Below are 18,500 nucleotides of genomic sequence, written 5' to 3' on the forward strand. Positions count from 1 at the left end.
AAGAAATACTTGTAATCAAAATGTCATGTAAGCAAGCTTTAGTCTGGAGATATAGTTTAGAGAATGTGTTTGGGAGAAATTAATGAGAAATGCTGTCTGTTTGGACCTTTAGCCATGGTGTTGAGGAAGGCATTAACATTCAGTTTCTCCATTGGAGCTGTTTATTGGCCAAACAGCAGAAGACTTGTACATTTGTAAATATGTCAAGTCTATAAAGGAATGTCAAACGCAGTGTTCCTTTTTGTAAAGAAGCAGCTTTAGTTTACGAATATAATCTGATTATAGGTTTCTACTTGGTTTTCTGAAATATCCTTTTGCCTTTTTAAAGAAAATGATTCAGACCTGGTTGAATTAAGCGTAGAATTCAAAGTTTATTACAGGATGTGATTAGTGCAAACATTTTTTGCAAAGTTTTCGATGAGACAGTGATGAGTGAAAGTGATTTTGATGATAGTATTTTAAGCATAGTATTTTTTTTTTTAAAGTTTGGGTTATTTTCCTCACAGATGCATTTATCGCACATGATTTATTTAAAGATTGTCTGAAAATTGGAAATCAATTATTTCTATTTTTACATTTTCTGGCTATGATAAATAGTGTAATTTTGGCGATTATTAAAAAAGAAAACATGCCCTTAAACCTCCTCGCAGGCTGTGGTGTTCTGGGGGTTAATGTGTCTGAGATCTAACAGACACTAAATACAGAGTTAATGCCTGTTTGACCAAACTGTACTGTACCTGTTCCAGCTCCTGTATCGTGTAGTCTTTGGACTGGAGGATCTCCAAAACTTTTCTGTCCTTTATCTCAGCTTTGTGCTTCTCTCTGTAACAACAGAAAAGAAAACAAATAGGCACATGTCCATACTCGTCTCAGTTTGAAAAGTATATCCTCATAGATCAACAGATATCATGAGGACCCATTTTGTCGACAATTAATGTTCATTTATTGTAGCTGGTTTACAACTTTGACACACAGTGGATGTATAGTAGTTATTATAGTTTTATATCATTTGTTGAAAACTACACTTTTAGAAAGGAATTATCAATGTGATTAAAAAGTAGTTATAAAAGAAGAGCTGCTGTACTCTGCTGCTGCTACACTAAACTTTTCTCTCTAGCCTTCTGGCACCTCTTTTATCATAATGAACTTTTAGGGAGTCAAAAACAAGGCATCAATTGGGGACCTGTTTGTTTCAACTGCTTTAAGCCACCAGGGGCCACCCATTCCCTCCACTCATCACTTGCTCCTTCTCCACCTCCCATCTCCGAGGCCTTTTCTCTCGTCTCTTTGCCTCTTCTGATCAGCCCTCTCCCCTGATAGACACTAAAATGAGTATCTGGTGTCCCTGGAGGAGCTGGAACGCAGACTGGCCCCAGCTACATCTCCTTGTATATTGGGCTGTGTTCACCATGTCCTGAGCAACCAACCAATCACTCTACAAGATCCACACAGGAAGGGGAGGGGAGGGGTGAATGGCAGTTCCCAGTGGGCACCAGCGCTTGACTGGAGTCGACACAATTACCATGTCAATATCCTCCTGCGCATCAGGTGATACAATACACATACACTCTCTGGGTGCATGTTCTCCCACCGGTCTCAGTGGACCAACATACTTTGATGGGTTTCCTACGGGGCTATAAAGGAACTGAAGAGGGTGTGGAGAAGGAATGAGAGGCATTGGTACCGAGGAACTCTCTGCATGCTTCTGCACTGTGTTTTACCCCTATTAAGGGTCTACTTACAACTGACAGACCTCAAAAAGTATCTGATATGCACCCATGACAGAGAACATATCATTCTAAGATATCCTTTCATGAAAAAGTTAAAACTTAAGTATTGATTACAGCTTTATGTTTATTTCAGTGGCAGTTGGAACAGTAGTTCAAACTACACAGATACCAGTATCAAGGATATTTTAAAGTCACTTCTTTTCCCTAATCAGGGAGGTATATATCTAATTTATCCAACTGTGAAGAGACCTGAACCTCTGTTCTTCTCTGGAAGTTCCCATGCCACTGTGTTTGGTGTAGCTTAGCCACCCTGCAAAAGAGGTCATATTCAATCTCACAATTTATCCGATAAAGACAAGTATTTGGCAGGAGTGTTTCAACTGTCCAGAATGGGTGCGGCAGAGGAAGAGTGTTTTCATTAAAAAGGTTTCCATGGTTGAACTGCTAGACCGGGGATAAGAAGGCTTAAATCAGCATCTGCACCAGATTCCGTCGTAACCCCAGTAGAATGGCCAAGGTGCCTTAAACACCCCTTGAACGACTTTCACACATATTTCTCTTCACTTGTGAGATAAAGGAATTTTCAGCTACTGAGCCTCGCAGGTAGCAATTTGAAAGATGAATCTACTCACCGCTCAACCACCAAACTGACAGCCTGGGTCAAGTCTGGATTTGCCACTTGCAGGCGTTTCCATAGGGACCACACAAACTCCTTGTCTGCCTGTGAAAATAAAGGATTCAGCGAGTCAACAGCTGTTAGTCTTAATTGAGATAAATAGCTTTTGATAAATTTGTCTCAAAATGCAGCAAGGGCCTGCGAGGAAAGCCACAGCACATCTCAGCTTTCCGAGTGAAAAACAAAAAATTAAATAAGATGCTCAATGACATTAGCATACGACAGAAGGGGTAGTCGATCAATAATTTAAATATCTTGTACAAAATAGTTTTTGATCTGGCCTGCCCTCTCTAATCATGAGCCTCTCTTAGCAGGAATCCTCATCGCTGAGATGTGACCTTCGACTCAAGGGGAGCAAGCATTGACACTTGTCATTATGCACTATTTATGACTGGGGAGAGCTGGGATCCAAATCAAAACACAGCAGTCGAGCTTGCATTTTCTTTATTAATCAATTGCGCTCCGGATATGTTTTTCACCACAGCTCCAAAGTAACTAGCCCCAAAGAAACTCGAAACTGATGACAGAGACAGTCATCTTCAAGTGGAAAAACCCAGCCAGCCCCTGACACATTTCCAATTCAAATTGTCTCGCTGGTTTTTCAAACATTTTTAAGCTACATTACATTTAATGAGGGACATCTAAAAACTACATTTTCTGACATTAAAAGACAGAATTATACCAAATCGACTTAATATAAAATTATCTGATAAATTATGTTCACATCATCATAAGATAAAAGTCATCCCTCCCACTGGAATCTACTGGTCTCCAATTAGTACATGAATTTTAACCCCCTTTTCAAAAGTGTCTAATCAATTATTTACTAAAATGGCAGAAGCAGACCTTGATAAGACCATGAGCTGAACATATAAAGTGGAAGGACTGTAGATCTCTGTCTCTGTATGCATCTCTGTGTCAGAGTATGTGTGTGTGTATACAGAGTGGGAGCAGGGCGAAGGGGGATAGAGATCTCACCAAATCAGCTCTGCAATGCAACTAATGATAAATTAAGCAGCGTGGTTGACTTGAGATAGGTGGTCTCCCTCTGCCTGGCCTTTGGCTGCCATTAGCCGTTCCACAGACAAGTGTTCAGTCAGGACCCTCATCAAGAGTACTCCTCTGCCGTATGTGTACTTAAACATGCATTGAATGTGTGTTTGATGAGCGCTGAATTATTCATCTTGAATCTAGCCACTGAAACACCATGGGCTAAACATACCAAAGACAGCCACTGGAATCCAGCCACATATTAATAAAATTAGCAGGGTCTACTAGGAACATTTGCTGGCCGACAGATGAGACTCTTTGTAGTTAATGGCTGTCCTGAAGTACATCTTGCCAGAGACTTAAGACATCAATGGTATTCAAATGGCACTATTTAAATGGTACACTGCACAACTAAAGGTCCCTATTAGATAGACAGAATCACTGATGTTCTACTCGAGACAAGACCACCAAGGATGGCCTCCATGTCAGTTCAATGAAGGGCAGAAGAGAGTGTCAGTTTGATGTGAACAAAGTATCACTGGTAAACTAAAAGGTGGTACAATACAACTGAAAGAAACATTTTAACGTGGGTGTTTCAGTCTAAAGATGTTATTTTTTCTTGCCACTGTTGCCAAGGGAATGTTGGGTCTCTGTACATTAATCAAATAATTGTATCCAGAACTGAAAGTAACATGAGATAACTTTTGTTGTAAAGTGGTGCTATATTAATACAAACTAATCTGACTTATTTGTTTGTCAAAACAACAGCCTGCTCAATGCTCTTAATAAAAAGCACTTTAATAATCATGAACTGTTCTGGGGAGTTTTCTAGGCTCTGGGAATACTTTCAGCACACTTTAGAGCGATCTACAAAAATTGTAATGAATTTTAGGTGACTAAGTGTTGAACAGTGGGAGCGCCCTGGTCAGTGAATGGTTACATTGCATGCCACATGGCCACACAGTCGCAAGCGTCACCAGTTCCATTTCAGCTGTTGCATGTCATACCCTTCTCTCGCCCCTGTGGTCTGTCTGCCTTTTCACCTGTCACAATCCGATAAAGGCAATAAAAGCCCCAAAAATAAATATATATATTTTTTCTCTTTTAAAGAGAAACTTTTAAACTTTTACTTTTAAAAATGCACAGCATTTTTTTCATGGATTGTTAGGTGAGCAAACCTCCTAATTATACACATTCAAATAAAGAACTGAGGGATAAAAATATTTGTGTCACTTTTTACTGCCTGTAAATTATGAAATGATTGTATCACACTTCTTTTTCTGAGGAAAACCTATAAAGTTCCCTTTAAAAGTCAAACTAAAACTCTATACACATCACAAATAAGGCAACAGGCACACATGCAGTTAACAGCCAAACAGCACCACCACATCAAATGTTCCTGCCACATGCGTCAGGAGGTGGTATCAATAGTCTAATAAAAACTCCAATGTAACACATCATCTGCTGAATCCCAGAGCTGTCTGCCTACCTGTACAGCAAGGTACTGTGGATATGCAAAGTGAGAGATGCTGGGTTAAGTTCACTCATGTTATTAGGCACCACCTGGTGGTGAGTATGCAAGGACAACCTCCCTCAATCACTGGCTCACAAAGTGAAGATGAGAGGTTCTCAAGTCTGCTCACGAGCAATTTCTGGACTATGTTTGCATTTATTGGGGTAAAAAGAAAAAGGGGGGGTTACTTTATTCAAATGTACTCTGGAAGAAGACGGACATAGAAGACATTTGCTGCACAATGTTTACCGTCTTTGCTGAACATTCAGTAAAGTGTGGTATGGTCTTTTTTTTTAGACCTTTGCAGCTGAACAGTAGTGATAACCACACAATTACAATATGCTTTATGCAACTTAGTAATATCAACTCATCTTTAAATAATTATGAACATTCTGAAAATAAATATGCTTCTCAGTTTCAACTGGAAGTCATACACTTCAAAACTGTAATCATGAGTTTATCCCTTTTGAGTTTAACTATAAGGAATTGAAACAGAAACAGCTGACTGATGTACTTTCCAGCATGCATTGTTATCACCCTAGAAATCATTTTAGAATTAATGATGTTACACAATGAGCATATGTGTATTAGATGAGTCATCTGCTCAAAAATAAATACAATGGCAGTGAACATGAGAAATACTTTGGACTACCCACTTAATAAATTATGTAATTACTGCCTGATCAAAATGAAAAGAGTGAAAAAAAAAAAAAGTTTTGCACACATTGAAGCAGGAAGGGCTGGAGACTGCAAGATGTACATGTAGTCAGACCAAAGGAATCACCAGTTTGTGAAGCAGAGCATACACGCTCAGCACAAGACGTTACACAATCAAGAATCTTTTTCTGACACAGACAACAGCATAGTATTTCACTCACTGTTTCATCAGGCTCCTGAAAAACTTCAATATATGAAAATAATAGCTTTTTCTGTTTGTTTGTTTTTTGTTTTTTACTAATGGGAGACAAAAGACAAACACTACTTGCTGTATGTGCCGCTTTCATGCACACTCAAATTCTTACATTTCACCTCAAGTGATATAATCATGGTGGGACACTTAAACACCTTAGCACCTAATCAAAACCTTTTTAACATTTGTTGACTGAACTGCTTATGATTAGGTCATGTGATTGATTTGATCATTTTCGAGCAATTTAGGATTTTAGCTTTTGAAGATATAACCATTTGTGTTTCTCATAGTTTTACCCATTCTTCAGATAGCAGATAGGCTACTACTAAACGAGTGGGTTAGTGTGTGCACATCTTTTTAATACACATTCAGTACATACCTGGCATTGCATCAACTCGTCTGATAAACTCTTTACTTGCTCCTCCAACTCCAGGATGTGAGTGTCGGACATTTTGGGGCTAAAAATGAAGCAAAATTACAACTGACATCAGTTCGGAGCCTCTCATGCGAGAAATAACACTTGAAGCAGTGGATAAAGAAGATTATACAGATGGCAGGCTATCATCTCGTAACCCTGTTCGTATTTAAGCGGCGATAACACTGTTCAGTTGGAAACGAGATGGTCTTTTTAAAAGCAATATCGACAGGGATGCATAGCGTTACCTGTCATCTGACGTTAGCTAAACAAACTAGTTTCATGTCCTTTGCACACTCACAGAATGAGACAATGAAGCTAACTGGACGCTGTTTAAGTCTTGAAGTGTAACCTTACACATTTCGTACCTTACCTGCTTCGATAACTTGCTAATCAGGCGGACGTCAATACTGTAGCTGAGGCTTTAACGCAGCTAGCGTTAGCCACTCAACAAACATTCATATTTCCCGTTTCTTGTCTGCTGTTGACAGCCTTCCGGTGTAAAGTCAGCGCCCCGGACAACGTCACGACATGCTTCAACGGCAGAGTTTAACTAACTACTTAAATCAAGCTTTTTTTGCTCTTAATACAAAACCAAAACAAACTTTCACAATGAATCACTCCGTTGTCAATAACTACAGGAACGCTTTCCTGCTTTCAAACGAACCGCCGTTTTCCGTCTCTGTCCCTCCGCGTCATCGTCATCACGTCGTTTTACGACGGCTGTCGTTAACGTACGGCAGAACGCTCCCAAATCCAAATGCAGAGGTTTCCAAAGGGCGGGTCCCGGTGCCAAAAGAGGTCCCTGTGGTTGTTTCAAGTGGTCCTAAGCTAAATTTAGTCTTGTGCTTTTTGTTCAAACTTTTAAACTTTTCAGCCGACCTGTTTTATTCCTCCTATCTCAGAAGGGCACAAAAATAGGTGAGAGTATGATGGTGGTATGATGATTAGACTTTTTCATTTTCACTAAATAATTCTGAGAGAGTCATCTACAGGCAAAATATTTTACTTGTAATACAGTGGACATGTCTGCTCTTTTTCTAAAGTGCAAGTGAGCCAAAACAACTTCACATTATTTCTGCCTGCACAACTCCTCCTGCAATGTCTTTCATTCAGCAAGGAAGGGCATGGGGAATTTCACCTGAATAGAGAATGGGTGGAGGTTACGCCCATGCTGTGTGACTTCAAAATTCAATCAGGAGTGCATGGAAATAAAGTTATAATAATAATATAATAATAATATATCTCCGAGATAACAGTGTAGATCCCGCTGATTTTTTAAAGGGACTAAGATGACAGGCATACAGTATCTGTATGTAATTGTGTTGAGGTCACAGGTGTATGTGTATATTTAGAAAAATAGGTGTTACAATTGTGGTGATACTAAAATTGTACCATGTTGCGTGTACAATACAATCTTGCATACAAGATCAACCCATAAAATGTGGAACTTTGGGCCAAAATGTGTGTGGACTTCAAAATTAACCTTATAGTTAACCTAATGTTTTACTGTGATTAGTTGGTTTAATTAGTGGTCTGTGTTTGTGTTAGTCTGAAATTAGCAGCCTACTTCAACAATGTTTACAAAAAATATTTGTTGGGCCTGTTTATCACAACAGAAAGCATAAATAAATCATACGCATTTGTGCACATGGAGGGTTTGATGTAATTAAACACCACTTAACTGATAAATCTCCATGAACAGTATCCATCCTCGCTAGGATGCAGAGGATTTGACATCAGATCATGATTGTTGGAAAGTCTGGTGAATTGCCCTGGTGGTGACTTCTTCATCAGCCCATGCCTCACGCTGGGCTTTCATCAGATGAACATTTTAGCTGACCAAGACCAACTCTGAGCAAACCATGGGTCAAAACTGTTGGTTCTCAATTATAAATGGGCCTAACGTATATGTGAAAGAATTATTAATCATCCAATACTGTGGATGGAGAGTATGTGCAATGATTAATTTGTTTTCTCTACCCACCTAATCACCTTTAGGCCTATCCCAGCATGCACAGGGCAGAACTATAAACAGTGGCAACCTTTCCAAAAAAGGGCCAGCCATGTTAACAAGCAATGTAGTATCTTTAATCCACTTAACCTATCAGATTAATGAAGTATCAAATTAATTTGGATCAGTTTGCTGTTGTAGTAGGGTTTTTTTTTTTTTTTTTGCAGAAGACCTTTTGACATGTCACAGAAGGAAAAGCTCAGGTGTGAATAAAAAAATGAATGACGGTTGGTTATATTCAGTTTATTTAATTGTAAGGGCACACTTACTTACTCACTTATATTACTAATCAATATACTGATAATAAAAGTGTTTGTCATTCTGCTCACATGTTTGATGATAAGTGCAGTGAGGTTTTGATTTATTGTTTGTCATAAAATCTCATTTCTGTTCAATTTTGCCATCTTATGGGCTTTGAAGAGCATAGCGTCCTTTTAAAGAAGAAGAGAAGTATGTTCAGTTTATCATATCCAGATTTTATTCATACTGAGCCTGAAAAATAAAAGATTGAATAACAAAATGCCCAAAAAAACTGTATGAGAGAGATCACAATGTATCAAAATTACAATGACGGCAATAGAAAATGGCAACATCAGCAGTAGGGAAAGGGTTTGTGTAGCTATTATGCTATGACACACACACACACGCACACACACACACACATACACTACATAGTATGAGGGTTCCCCTGTGTCTGCGAGTGCTGTTTTACAAGGCTATAAATCTCTGTTGTTATATCAAAGATCAACAGCCACGCGAATGACGGTAAAGAGAAATGACACTGAGATCTGATATTGATCTTTTGATGGCAGTTTATGTTTAAAATGTTGTTTTTCTTTTAATAGACACACTTATACCTCACCCCTGCTGATATTTGCCTTGTTTTATATGTTTTTAATGATCTGTTTTAAGGTCAAAGACATTATTCACGATCCACTTTGAGCCTTGAATCCATAGCGGGGGCTTTGAGAACTGGATGAAAGCGAGAGAAAATGAACAAAGACGTGTGTTTGACATCTGTTTTGCTGGTGAGACAAGACAACTCCATATTGTGTGGTTAATGTACTTAAGTGTCCAGCCAGACTTGGAGCACAGGGTGAGAGAGGAAAATGAAGAAATATGAGGACTGGCACTCCTCTTCAGTCAGACAAATGTTGGTTCATCCGCTCACTGTGCTACACGCACACACACAGTCACACACACACAAAGAGAAGAGATGCAATTGACTTAGCATGATTAGGCTGTTCCTTGACCCACGAACACTGCCTCTCATTAAGATCCTCATTTGCGGAACAATTTTAGAGGCAGTAGACTGGTACATAATGCGCAACATCTGCCTGCCCCCTGCTTCTTGTACAAACTGACACATGGTATCTATGAAGAAGCCTTTCTCTCTTTCTCTCTTCTCATGAGGAAAAATAACCATCATACGTCTGCAACAGGGTCCTGAATATTTGTTAAAAGACAAAACCACGCAGTGCTAACATTTTTAGTACAGTTTCTCTCATAAGAAATGTAAAACTGATCAACTAAGAGGCAGAAAATATTGCAAAATATGGTCAATAAAAAATCCAATTAACACAATTCTCTCTGAGAAAGCCTCGAACTCAAAGGGATCCTCTTCTAACTACCCCCTCTTTCATCATCAAATGTGTATAATTTGGCCCCAGACACTTCCAGACGCTTACATGTTCTACACCGGCATGTTCCACCATGTTTTGACAGTGCCTGTTGCAGCTCTTTTTCCGATGTCTGAAGCAACCTGTGTTTCCTTTTTTTTTTAAGTGTTTGTTGTCTGTCCTACTAATGACAGATTAATCCAGACCTCAGAGCATGTTATGTACATAAAAGGCTCTTTCATATCACCAATGACGTGCTTCCTCCATTTACAAAAAAAAAAAAGAATCATTCTCACACACTCACTTCAACCTCTGTCATTACTTGGTTACTTCTTTCATCAAGAGCTTTACCAGGTTACAAATCAGTTTATTGTTTCATCATCAAATTCAAGCTCTTTCAAGTGAGTTTTCCTGAAAATGTTTCACTTAAATGATCAAAATCTTTTAATGATTGGGTGTAATATGTTGCAACAGTATCGACATTTGGCCCTACTTTCACACCATTAAGAGAATATTAAAAGAAATGCAGAGTGTAAATGTCTTAATTTGCTGATATTAGGTAGCTAATTGTTGCTGTATAAGGGAGCAACACTGTCACAAAAAGAATGATATATATTGAGCGTATCCAACATAGGCTACTTTAAATAAGCATTATTTGGATAACACATTATCAAAAGACTGAATTCAACATTCAATCATTATTTTGTCACCTAGAAGTCATGGCAATTGTGGCTTTGTGACTGAAAAGAGACCCACAAGTTTCACAGTTATCCTAACTTTAAATTATGAATATCACTTATTACATTAGTTCACATGTGGAATACTTTATACAAGTTGTTTTGCTGAGATTATGTCCCCTGCTCAACCAAATGAAATAAGCTGTCACTAATGCCCCTTTTACACCAACATGGAATCGGTTCCGTTCTATTTCGCGAAACTAATTTGGACCATTCAGAGCATCCCAGGAACCGAAGTGGGGCTCTATTTTTCTTTTACAGGTCATTGTGCAGTGTGCAAGGCCCGCTGTTTATGACAAATCCTTCAAAAAATGGTTCTGCTCAAAACTGGCTTAAACGCCAGCTCGTTCACGAGATAGCACCAAACTTCCGAGAATCTGGAAGGGAACCGGTCAACTCGTCAGAATAAATGTCAGCAATGTTCGTTTTCGTTTCTACAAACCACGGATATGTCGAAACTTCACATTTCTCTATGTTGCATATTTTACATTTCCTTAGGTTATTTTGTGACAATACTGTGCTTATGTTCTGCTTATTTTGGTTGCCACAAAAACACCTGGAAATTGTACCGAGGTCTCCTTAAAATTACCAACTGCTTTCTCACTTACAAATGTTTAAACACTGTCTCAATCTGCGGCTTGTGATTCGACCACCATCCCTTCCACCTCCTGATATGACAAGTTTTGTAGAAATGTCAGTATGGTCCTTGGCCTATGACACATATAAATGTGAACGAAACAGCGGTTTACATAAAGGTTAACTGCCAACATTTTATCTTGCCGACTGGGTTGAACCAGTTCAAGAACATGAGCTAATTTGGTGGAGAAGCAGCTTAAAATGGCACAGCATGGCTTAACTTCTTTACAGGATGGCACAGAATATGACTGACTTGGATGTATGGCTGCAAGTGTAAACGATACAGTAGCAAATGTAAACTGACTCTTGTTTGAAGTAGTCTTTGTGGGCCTGTTGTTTCTAATTGCCCAACTGTTAAAATGTGATGGGCCACCCCTTGGAACAAGACAGCTCTTGCATTGACAGTCCCAACGAGCATGCTTGTCTCACCTCTGTTCTGCCTCAGCGGAGTCACAGGGAAGTTCAAGTGCTAGGCTGCATTTAATCTACCAGGGGGGAGAAGAAGAAGTGACACAGAATTGTGATCATGCAAATGCACCTGCATGAAAAATTCAAGAACCAAATGACAAGCGCCGGTGTGCCGGTGCTGACAGAGGAAGGAAGAGAGGCGCGGCGTGACACTCCGTGGAGAATTGTGAAAGCACAGTCTCCGCCTGCCGCCTCAGGTAAGTGGGAATATTCTCTGCATTAATGTGGCCTAGCTTTGATGCTGAGGGAGGAAAGAACCCGAGAACTGCTGGAGATGACAATAAATACTAAAGAGTCACAAGTCCCCAGCTTTAAAGGAACATTGATGGTACAAATGCCGTCTGGGATGTCAAACCTGCACAGTGTTTAGCAGAACATCACTCCCCCTGCGTGGAAATGAGACAGGCTCCAACATGTGAGAGTTACATTGAGTCTTTGAACGTAGTCACTTTGTACTGTAGCACGGCTGATGACTCTATTTGTTAAGTCTCTGATGTTCTCTTGTTGAAGATGATTAGATAATAATAAGCTGCTATCACACTGGGTGCCTTTTGAAATTGAAATTGCCCATCACAAACCTTTGAAATTGCTCGCTAAATTCACGCTCAATTGCTGACATTTTAAAACTTGTTTGTACACATTTCTATTCAAGTGATGCCCCGAGGAGGGGCATTATATCTCTCACTGGAGTCCGTGGGAGAATTATCAGCCATTCTTGACCTCGAGCATGAGCCATCCTCATGCTGAATCCTGTGAGACCTTGGACTGCCTTACAAAACCCCAGGACAGAGAAACCATTGATTACAGCTTCTCTTCCCTCTTTTTCAGCCTGTAGACATACAATATCAGTGCACCTAAATCAGACAATTCCAGCTAAAAACCTTCCCTCCTCACAAACCTCACACAGCCGTCATGTGCATTCCTGTATGCATGTGACGTCGCTGACCTCCCATAAGGCCCCCCTCGCCACATGCTGTGTGTACAAGCCCCCTTGTTCATGTCCTAACCCCCTGCCCCAATGAGATGGCGTGGACCTCTGTTTGACTCCCATCTGATGACCTTCTGGTCCTATCTTCAACAGACGAGAGCCCTCATAAAGGAGGAATTGATCCACACAAGACCCACCTCTTAGAGGCTGCAGCGTGTGTGTCTGTGTGTGTGTCTGTGTGTATCTACGGTGCCACAAGGGCCACACTCACTTACGGCTCACCCAACTACCGTGCCATCCCAACCCCGGTTAGCCCCCCCCAGGGTCTGTGGGAACAAGGAGTCAGGCTATTTCCCTTGAGCTCTTTGCTCGAGAGCTTGTCCTTTGCTTGGTGAAAGGGTAAATTAAGGTGGTGAGGTTGTATTTAAGTTCATATTTCCCTTGAGAATGACAGAGGAGACCAAGGACATGGGACATTGATCGCCCTGAGTAAATGTCGTCCAGTCGGAAAACAGCTTTTAGATGAGAAAAGTATTTGTCTTATTTCCAGCACCTGTGCTTCCCTCTCTATGAGTTAGGAGAAATCAAACTGAAAATATGTACATATAGAATTGTCTCTGTATCACAAGTGTAACATTTCTTTAGTGTTGCTCATTAAATCTCTTCGTCCTTTTATAATCAAATATCTAATGTCTGAAACGATCAGGAAGTTTGACCGTTCAAGTTTTCTGTCTTTTGAGGGCTTATATATACGGAAACCCAGAATGGCAGTTTACTTATTTTTTATTTAGCTCAAGTTAATTATTGGGTTATCTTGACAACAAAGCTTGTAAATCTTTTCTCGTTATCTCGAGATAACGAGACAATCAACCTGTTGTCACAAGAAAACACAAGGCCTTCTCGCAATAACGTATGGTGTCTCTTCACTTTACAGTAATGGCAATTAAAGTATTTTCAGCTGCTTACAGTATAGAAAGGCAAAGTCACACATATGATGTTTATCAATTTAAAAGATCACTTTGCAAGTCAAGAAAGGCGTAGTTTGTCGTAAGACAGTAAAATATCATTTGGTTTTGTGTAAAACCGCTCAGTGAACGACATCGTCTTGCTCAATATACGTCACCATCACCAATATGGCCCAAAAAAGTATTGACAAAGGTGAAAAACCCAAAAGATCTGGCCATATTCACAGCTGGGAAGGATGTGAAAGGAAAGTTAGTCACTTCTGTGAGCTAGCTAATATACAGGAGTATATATACCTTTTCGGTTACGGGTTTTGGTGATCGTTCAATGAAGACGACAACACTAACACGACTGTTGGGTGTGTAGTCTTTGTAATCACATATTTTCACTTACTTGTATTTCATTAGTTTTATGATGAAGTATGACTTCCTCCAGTTGAGAAATTATCTTTTAAACTGACAAACATCATATGTGTAATTCATGGCACAATTCAAGCAGTTCACTACTATACATATTTTTTCTGAAATAAGTACATCAATGGCGGTCCACTGGAAGGAGCTGAGGCTCTCTATTGTTTTGCTTGTCCCTTACAGCAAGTAGCCATCATGTAAATACCCTCATATCAAATCACTAGGTAACACATTCTTACAACAAATGGCAGAATTTGGTGAATAGTTCATACAGTATAGTTTTCTCTGAACCTCCCAAACTATTTGTTTGTCATGGTCCACTCCTATTAATCTTATGGAGTCATTTCCTCATAATAAATTATCTCGTTATCTTGAAAAATTGTCCCTTTGTTTTCTCAAGATAACCAAATAAAAAACCTGCTATCTTGAGAAAACTAGATTTGCTATCTCGAGATAATGCAATAATTAACTTAAAATAATAAAATTGTATCTGCGACCTTTCTCAGCTTCCATATATAAATGAACTTGACTTAATGGTTGCACATAACTTATCTAATAAAATACATCAGAACTCTCACATTACAGCCACAAGTAATAAAAAAAAGCATAACAAGTCTCCTGATTGGTGAAGAGAACAGTGTGAACCGATCCTTCAAAAACTCCTCAGAGCTCCTGGCCATGGTCAAACTGACCTTTCTGGACTTTTCTCTGCTGTAGTGAGAGGAACTTAATGAACAGGAGGACCTCGGTGGATTTGATGGATCCATGAGTGCGCTGCAGCTGCTGATGGCCTTCCCAGGAGGTGGACCACTTCAGTAGCAGGTTCAATAGCTCATTATCGGTGGTCCCGCTGGATAATTAGTGAACAGTGGGATCCTGTCACAGGGACAAATAAACACATACGTCCCGTCACTATCAAGCTGCCTTTACTGGCTACTTGTACAGTATAATTTAATAGCTGTGTCGACTTAAATACCAAGGAGGTGGTACAGAGTAAAGTCAATCTGATAACCGCTGTTTGTTTGTTTGTTTGTTTGTTTTACAGATATTAACACGTTTTACAGCAAAATAAGATGTTCATTTATGAAAAACCACAATATGTGCAAACTTGCCAGTGCTCTCTGGTAGACAAACTACTGTATGTGATGAAGGTAATGTCCAGTACAATATACAATCACTGTTGTTATGTGCTAAATATAGAAAAAAACTGACTAAAAACTGATTTGATTGATCAGGCGGCTGATACGCATCCTCACGTGAAATACGTCATACAGATCTCTGGCATTTTTGTACTGCAATATCCTGTCTGTTATTGGCAGAGGCGCACTGTCGGGGGAGGCAAACAAGCCAAATGTTTGGGGCCCCTCAAAGAAATTTTGAAAAAAAGGGGCCCCCAATGGCCACACATATTGGCACATTTTGCTATGACAACTATAAAGCCTCTTAAACCTCCCATAAAGGTACTATACTGTGCGTCATAATCAGTGCTTTATATGTCTGTGATCACTGGCCGTATAATGTGTCCATGCTGAAGTTGTTTAGTTATTTACTTAGGTTGTAATTGTTATGGTTTTTAAAATCATTTATATAAGAAGATTCTACTAATGTGAACATGGGAAGTGAAAAAAGGTTAGGACACTGGTTGGAGGGGGGAGAAAATTGGGGGTATTTTTGCCTTGTGCCCCAACAGACTCTAGAATCAGCGCTGTTCATCAGCCTAGATACACACAGATATATATATCCACATAGTGTCCTGCTCTCTGTAGTTGAAAGCAATGACTAGATTTATTTTGCATTTCTTAAATTAACCAATGTATTGATGATTTTTTGTGGCATAATCCAAAACTATTACAGTATGCATGAGTGAGTGAAGAAAGCATGTCAGCATGTTACACCTTCACAGATGTATCTACACATGACCATCAGACTGGCAACAATTAACAGTGTCTAAATGTTACAGATCTGACTGGGCCACTGCGGGCACGTTAATGTGGTTCCCAAATGGGCCCGTCTGACAGAAATTACATTTATATACTACTAGCTTTTCTTCTTTTTTTAAAAAAAAAAGCAAAATATGTTTTTAGGGAAACCTAACTGCCCAGATCATGTCCGGTGGCAATGTTTTACTGCATTTCTCCGCAGACAGCAAGTCATGGAGGTGGCTGTGGTTGATCTATGATATCAGACACCAGTGGTTTGCATCCTGAGCCCAGGGTTTGGTATGCAACAAAAGGATTTTGGTTAAGGTTAGGTAAAGATCACGGTTTCAGTTTGATGTTGTGTCTCATGCTTCAATTTAGTGTTGACATTGTTTAAATAAAGATTCTGATCCCTTTTTTATAAACTTTAAAAGTGCCTCAACCTGAGGATAGAGAACATAAATCATGCTTTAGTTGCTATCAGCAGATGTTGTAGGAAAAAGGGAATGACCTACTTTGTCACTGAACATTTTGCAGGAACAATTTACGACTTTAAAAATGTTTCCTTGTTTTCTTCATTGAAAAAGGATTTCAATCGAAATGTATTTGCTGTTTTAAAGTACCATATTAACTTAGAAGAGACAGGCTGGACCAATAGATCTATACCTCTGTCAAGACAGCCACTTTTTACTACAGTCACCTTTTGTTACAACACCAGTAAGATAAACTAGGGGATTGACCTTGCTCATGCAGCCCGCCCAGACATACAGAAGCAAAATTGTTCCAAAAATCAGGAACTAAACACTAAACAGACAGCTAGAATCTGAAAACAGAGCATCCACACATCCCCTATCATAACTCTGCTATTACACAGCCATAAAAGAGATGTTTCATATGATAGTTTGGTTGAATGCAACCAGCAAGGAGAAAAAAAAAAGGTCATATTTTTGCTTTGATGTGCAGTCTATGTCACATTACTCTTCCACAGCTCCCGGTGCGTATTAATCAACTCTGCTGAACGGTAGGCACTTCCTCTGTCAAATTAAAGCAGCATCAAAGCACTTTCAAGTCCACACAAATAGATTCAAACACCTAGTTTATTTTTTCCGGACGATCCTTTTAAAGGCTTTTTGTTCTGTTGCTCACATAAGTATGTAATATCTCATTTAATTAGCAATGTAAGCCCTCTGACAAACAGGCATATGGTCCTCGCTCTCCCACGGCCTTGGCCAAGGAATGAATATGCATATCCAGGGACCTCAGAAGCTTGTTACCCTGGAATGAATTCTACACAAGCCTAATCCCTGATCTATTATTTACCCCTTGACCAAACATGCAAGTGGGGCTTCCAGACGCTTGACTTGATAGAAATGACTGCCCTGGGATTCAGCTGCCTCTCTCACCCCAGTGGAGGAGTCAGGCTGAGGCAGGCAGTCACTCTGAGGAGCGCGGTATGTCTCTCTTTCTGCTCCACTCTATCCTCACACACACACACATTTAACACACGCACACGCACGCACACAGCCCTCCCTCCTTCAAACTCTTCACTCTTGAGATGTCTCAGTCAAATGTTGAGCAAATCCTCGTAAAAACAAGCAGCACAATGAAACTTTAATGAGCGCGCCCACTTCTGAGGGATCTGAGGGACACAACTTAGGAAATCAGTGTCACATCCCCGCAGTACACAGAGAGAAACCGTAAGCTGCTGCCTCCAACTGCCTCAGACACGTGTGTGTGCGCGCGCGCGAGGCGTGCGTGAGCTGTACCCGCGAGGTCAGAGAAAGTGGGGAGAAAAAAAGTGAGAGTTTGCTCAGGATAAATGAAATGCACGATACTCATTCAAAAAAAAAAAAAGTTAGTACTGCGTTAAAATAATCAGGAACATTCGTGTTTATTTCGTATTATTGATCGCCTGTTTGGCTCCACTGGATTGATTTTCTCACAGGTGATATTGTTTAATTCATCGCTTATTATCTGTGCTGAAATACAGATTAATGTGACAATATATCTGCGCGTAATTCACACAGGGGAAAAAATACATGAAAAGATTCACTCCTGCTTCTCATCGCTGCCTCTAACGCGCCGATTTCTCATCTTGAGGCTTTTTCGTCCATTTTTCGTCGCGCACAGATGTGACTCGTCCGTCCTGACTCACTCAACTCTCAGGACGCACAGTCACTCGGGTTACAGTCACACACACACGGCGTGTTAAAACACTGGTCTGAATTCACCCGACACAACACAGCAGCCACCTTCTCTCCAGCCCCGGACCGTCCGCAGCTCTCCTCGGCGCACTGCGCTGACTCTGCAGAAGGAAATCATCGGGGGAGTGTAAGAAGAAGGCGTTTTTTTTTCTCTTCTTTTTTTTTTTGTGCGATTTTCTCAAGGTAGGACAAGCAGCTACAACTCAGCTTCTGGCTGTCAGCGATCCCCCACTGTCTCCTTGACTTGTTAAGTTTACGCTTTGGGGAAAAAGAAGAGGGGGACAGCGTGTCGTGGTCGTGCGTTCCTCTCCGCGTTCCCAAAACGTCTTGACGCGCGTTTTTTCAGAGAGGCATCCCGGACACAAGAG

The 18,500-nt window shown here is 40.1% G+C and overlaps 2 protein-coding genes across 2 annotated transcripts in view; one reads left to right on the forward strand and one right to left on the reverse strand.

The window, feature by feature from the left end:
• Positions 1-6,833, reverse strand: part of cntln (centlein, centrosomal protein) — an 87,914-nt gene extending 81,081 nt beyond the window's left edge. Inside the window, exons 1-4 of the mRNA XM_073467368.1 lie at positions 6,608-6,833; positions 6,199-6,277; positions 2,363-2,451; positions 738-822 (exon numbers count right to left, since the gene is read on the reverse strand). Of these exons, the coding sequence (XP_073323469.1) occupies positions 738-822; positions 2,363-2,451; positions 6,199-6,270 (246 nt within the window). The 5' untranslated portion in view covers positions 6,271-6,277; positions 6,608-6,833. The remainder of the gene's footprint in view (positions 1-737; positions 823-2,362; positions 2,452-6,198; positions 6,278-6,607) is intronic.
• The window catches only part of uso1 (USO1 vesicle transport factor), a 412,569-nt gene that overhangs the window by 258,491 nt on the left and 135,578 nt on the right, over positions 1-18,500 (forward strand). The window lies entirely within an intron of this gene.

This window comes from Pagrus major, chromosome 1 (assembly GCF_040436345.1).
Source record: "Pagrus major chromosome 1, Pma_NU_1.0".
Lineage (NCBI taxonomy): Eukaryota > Metazoa > Chordata > Actinopteri > Spariformes > Sparidae > Pagrus > Pagrus major.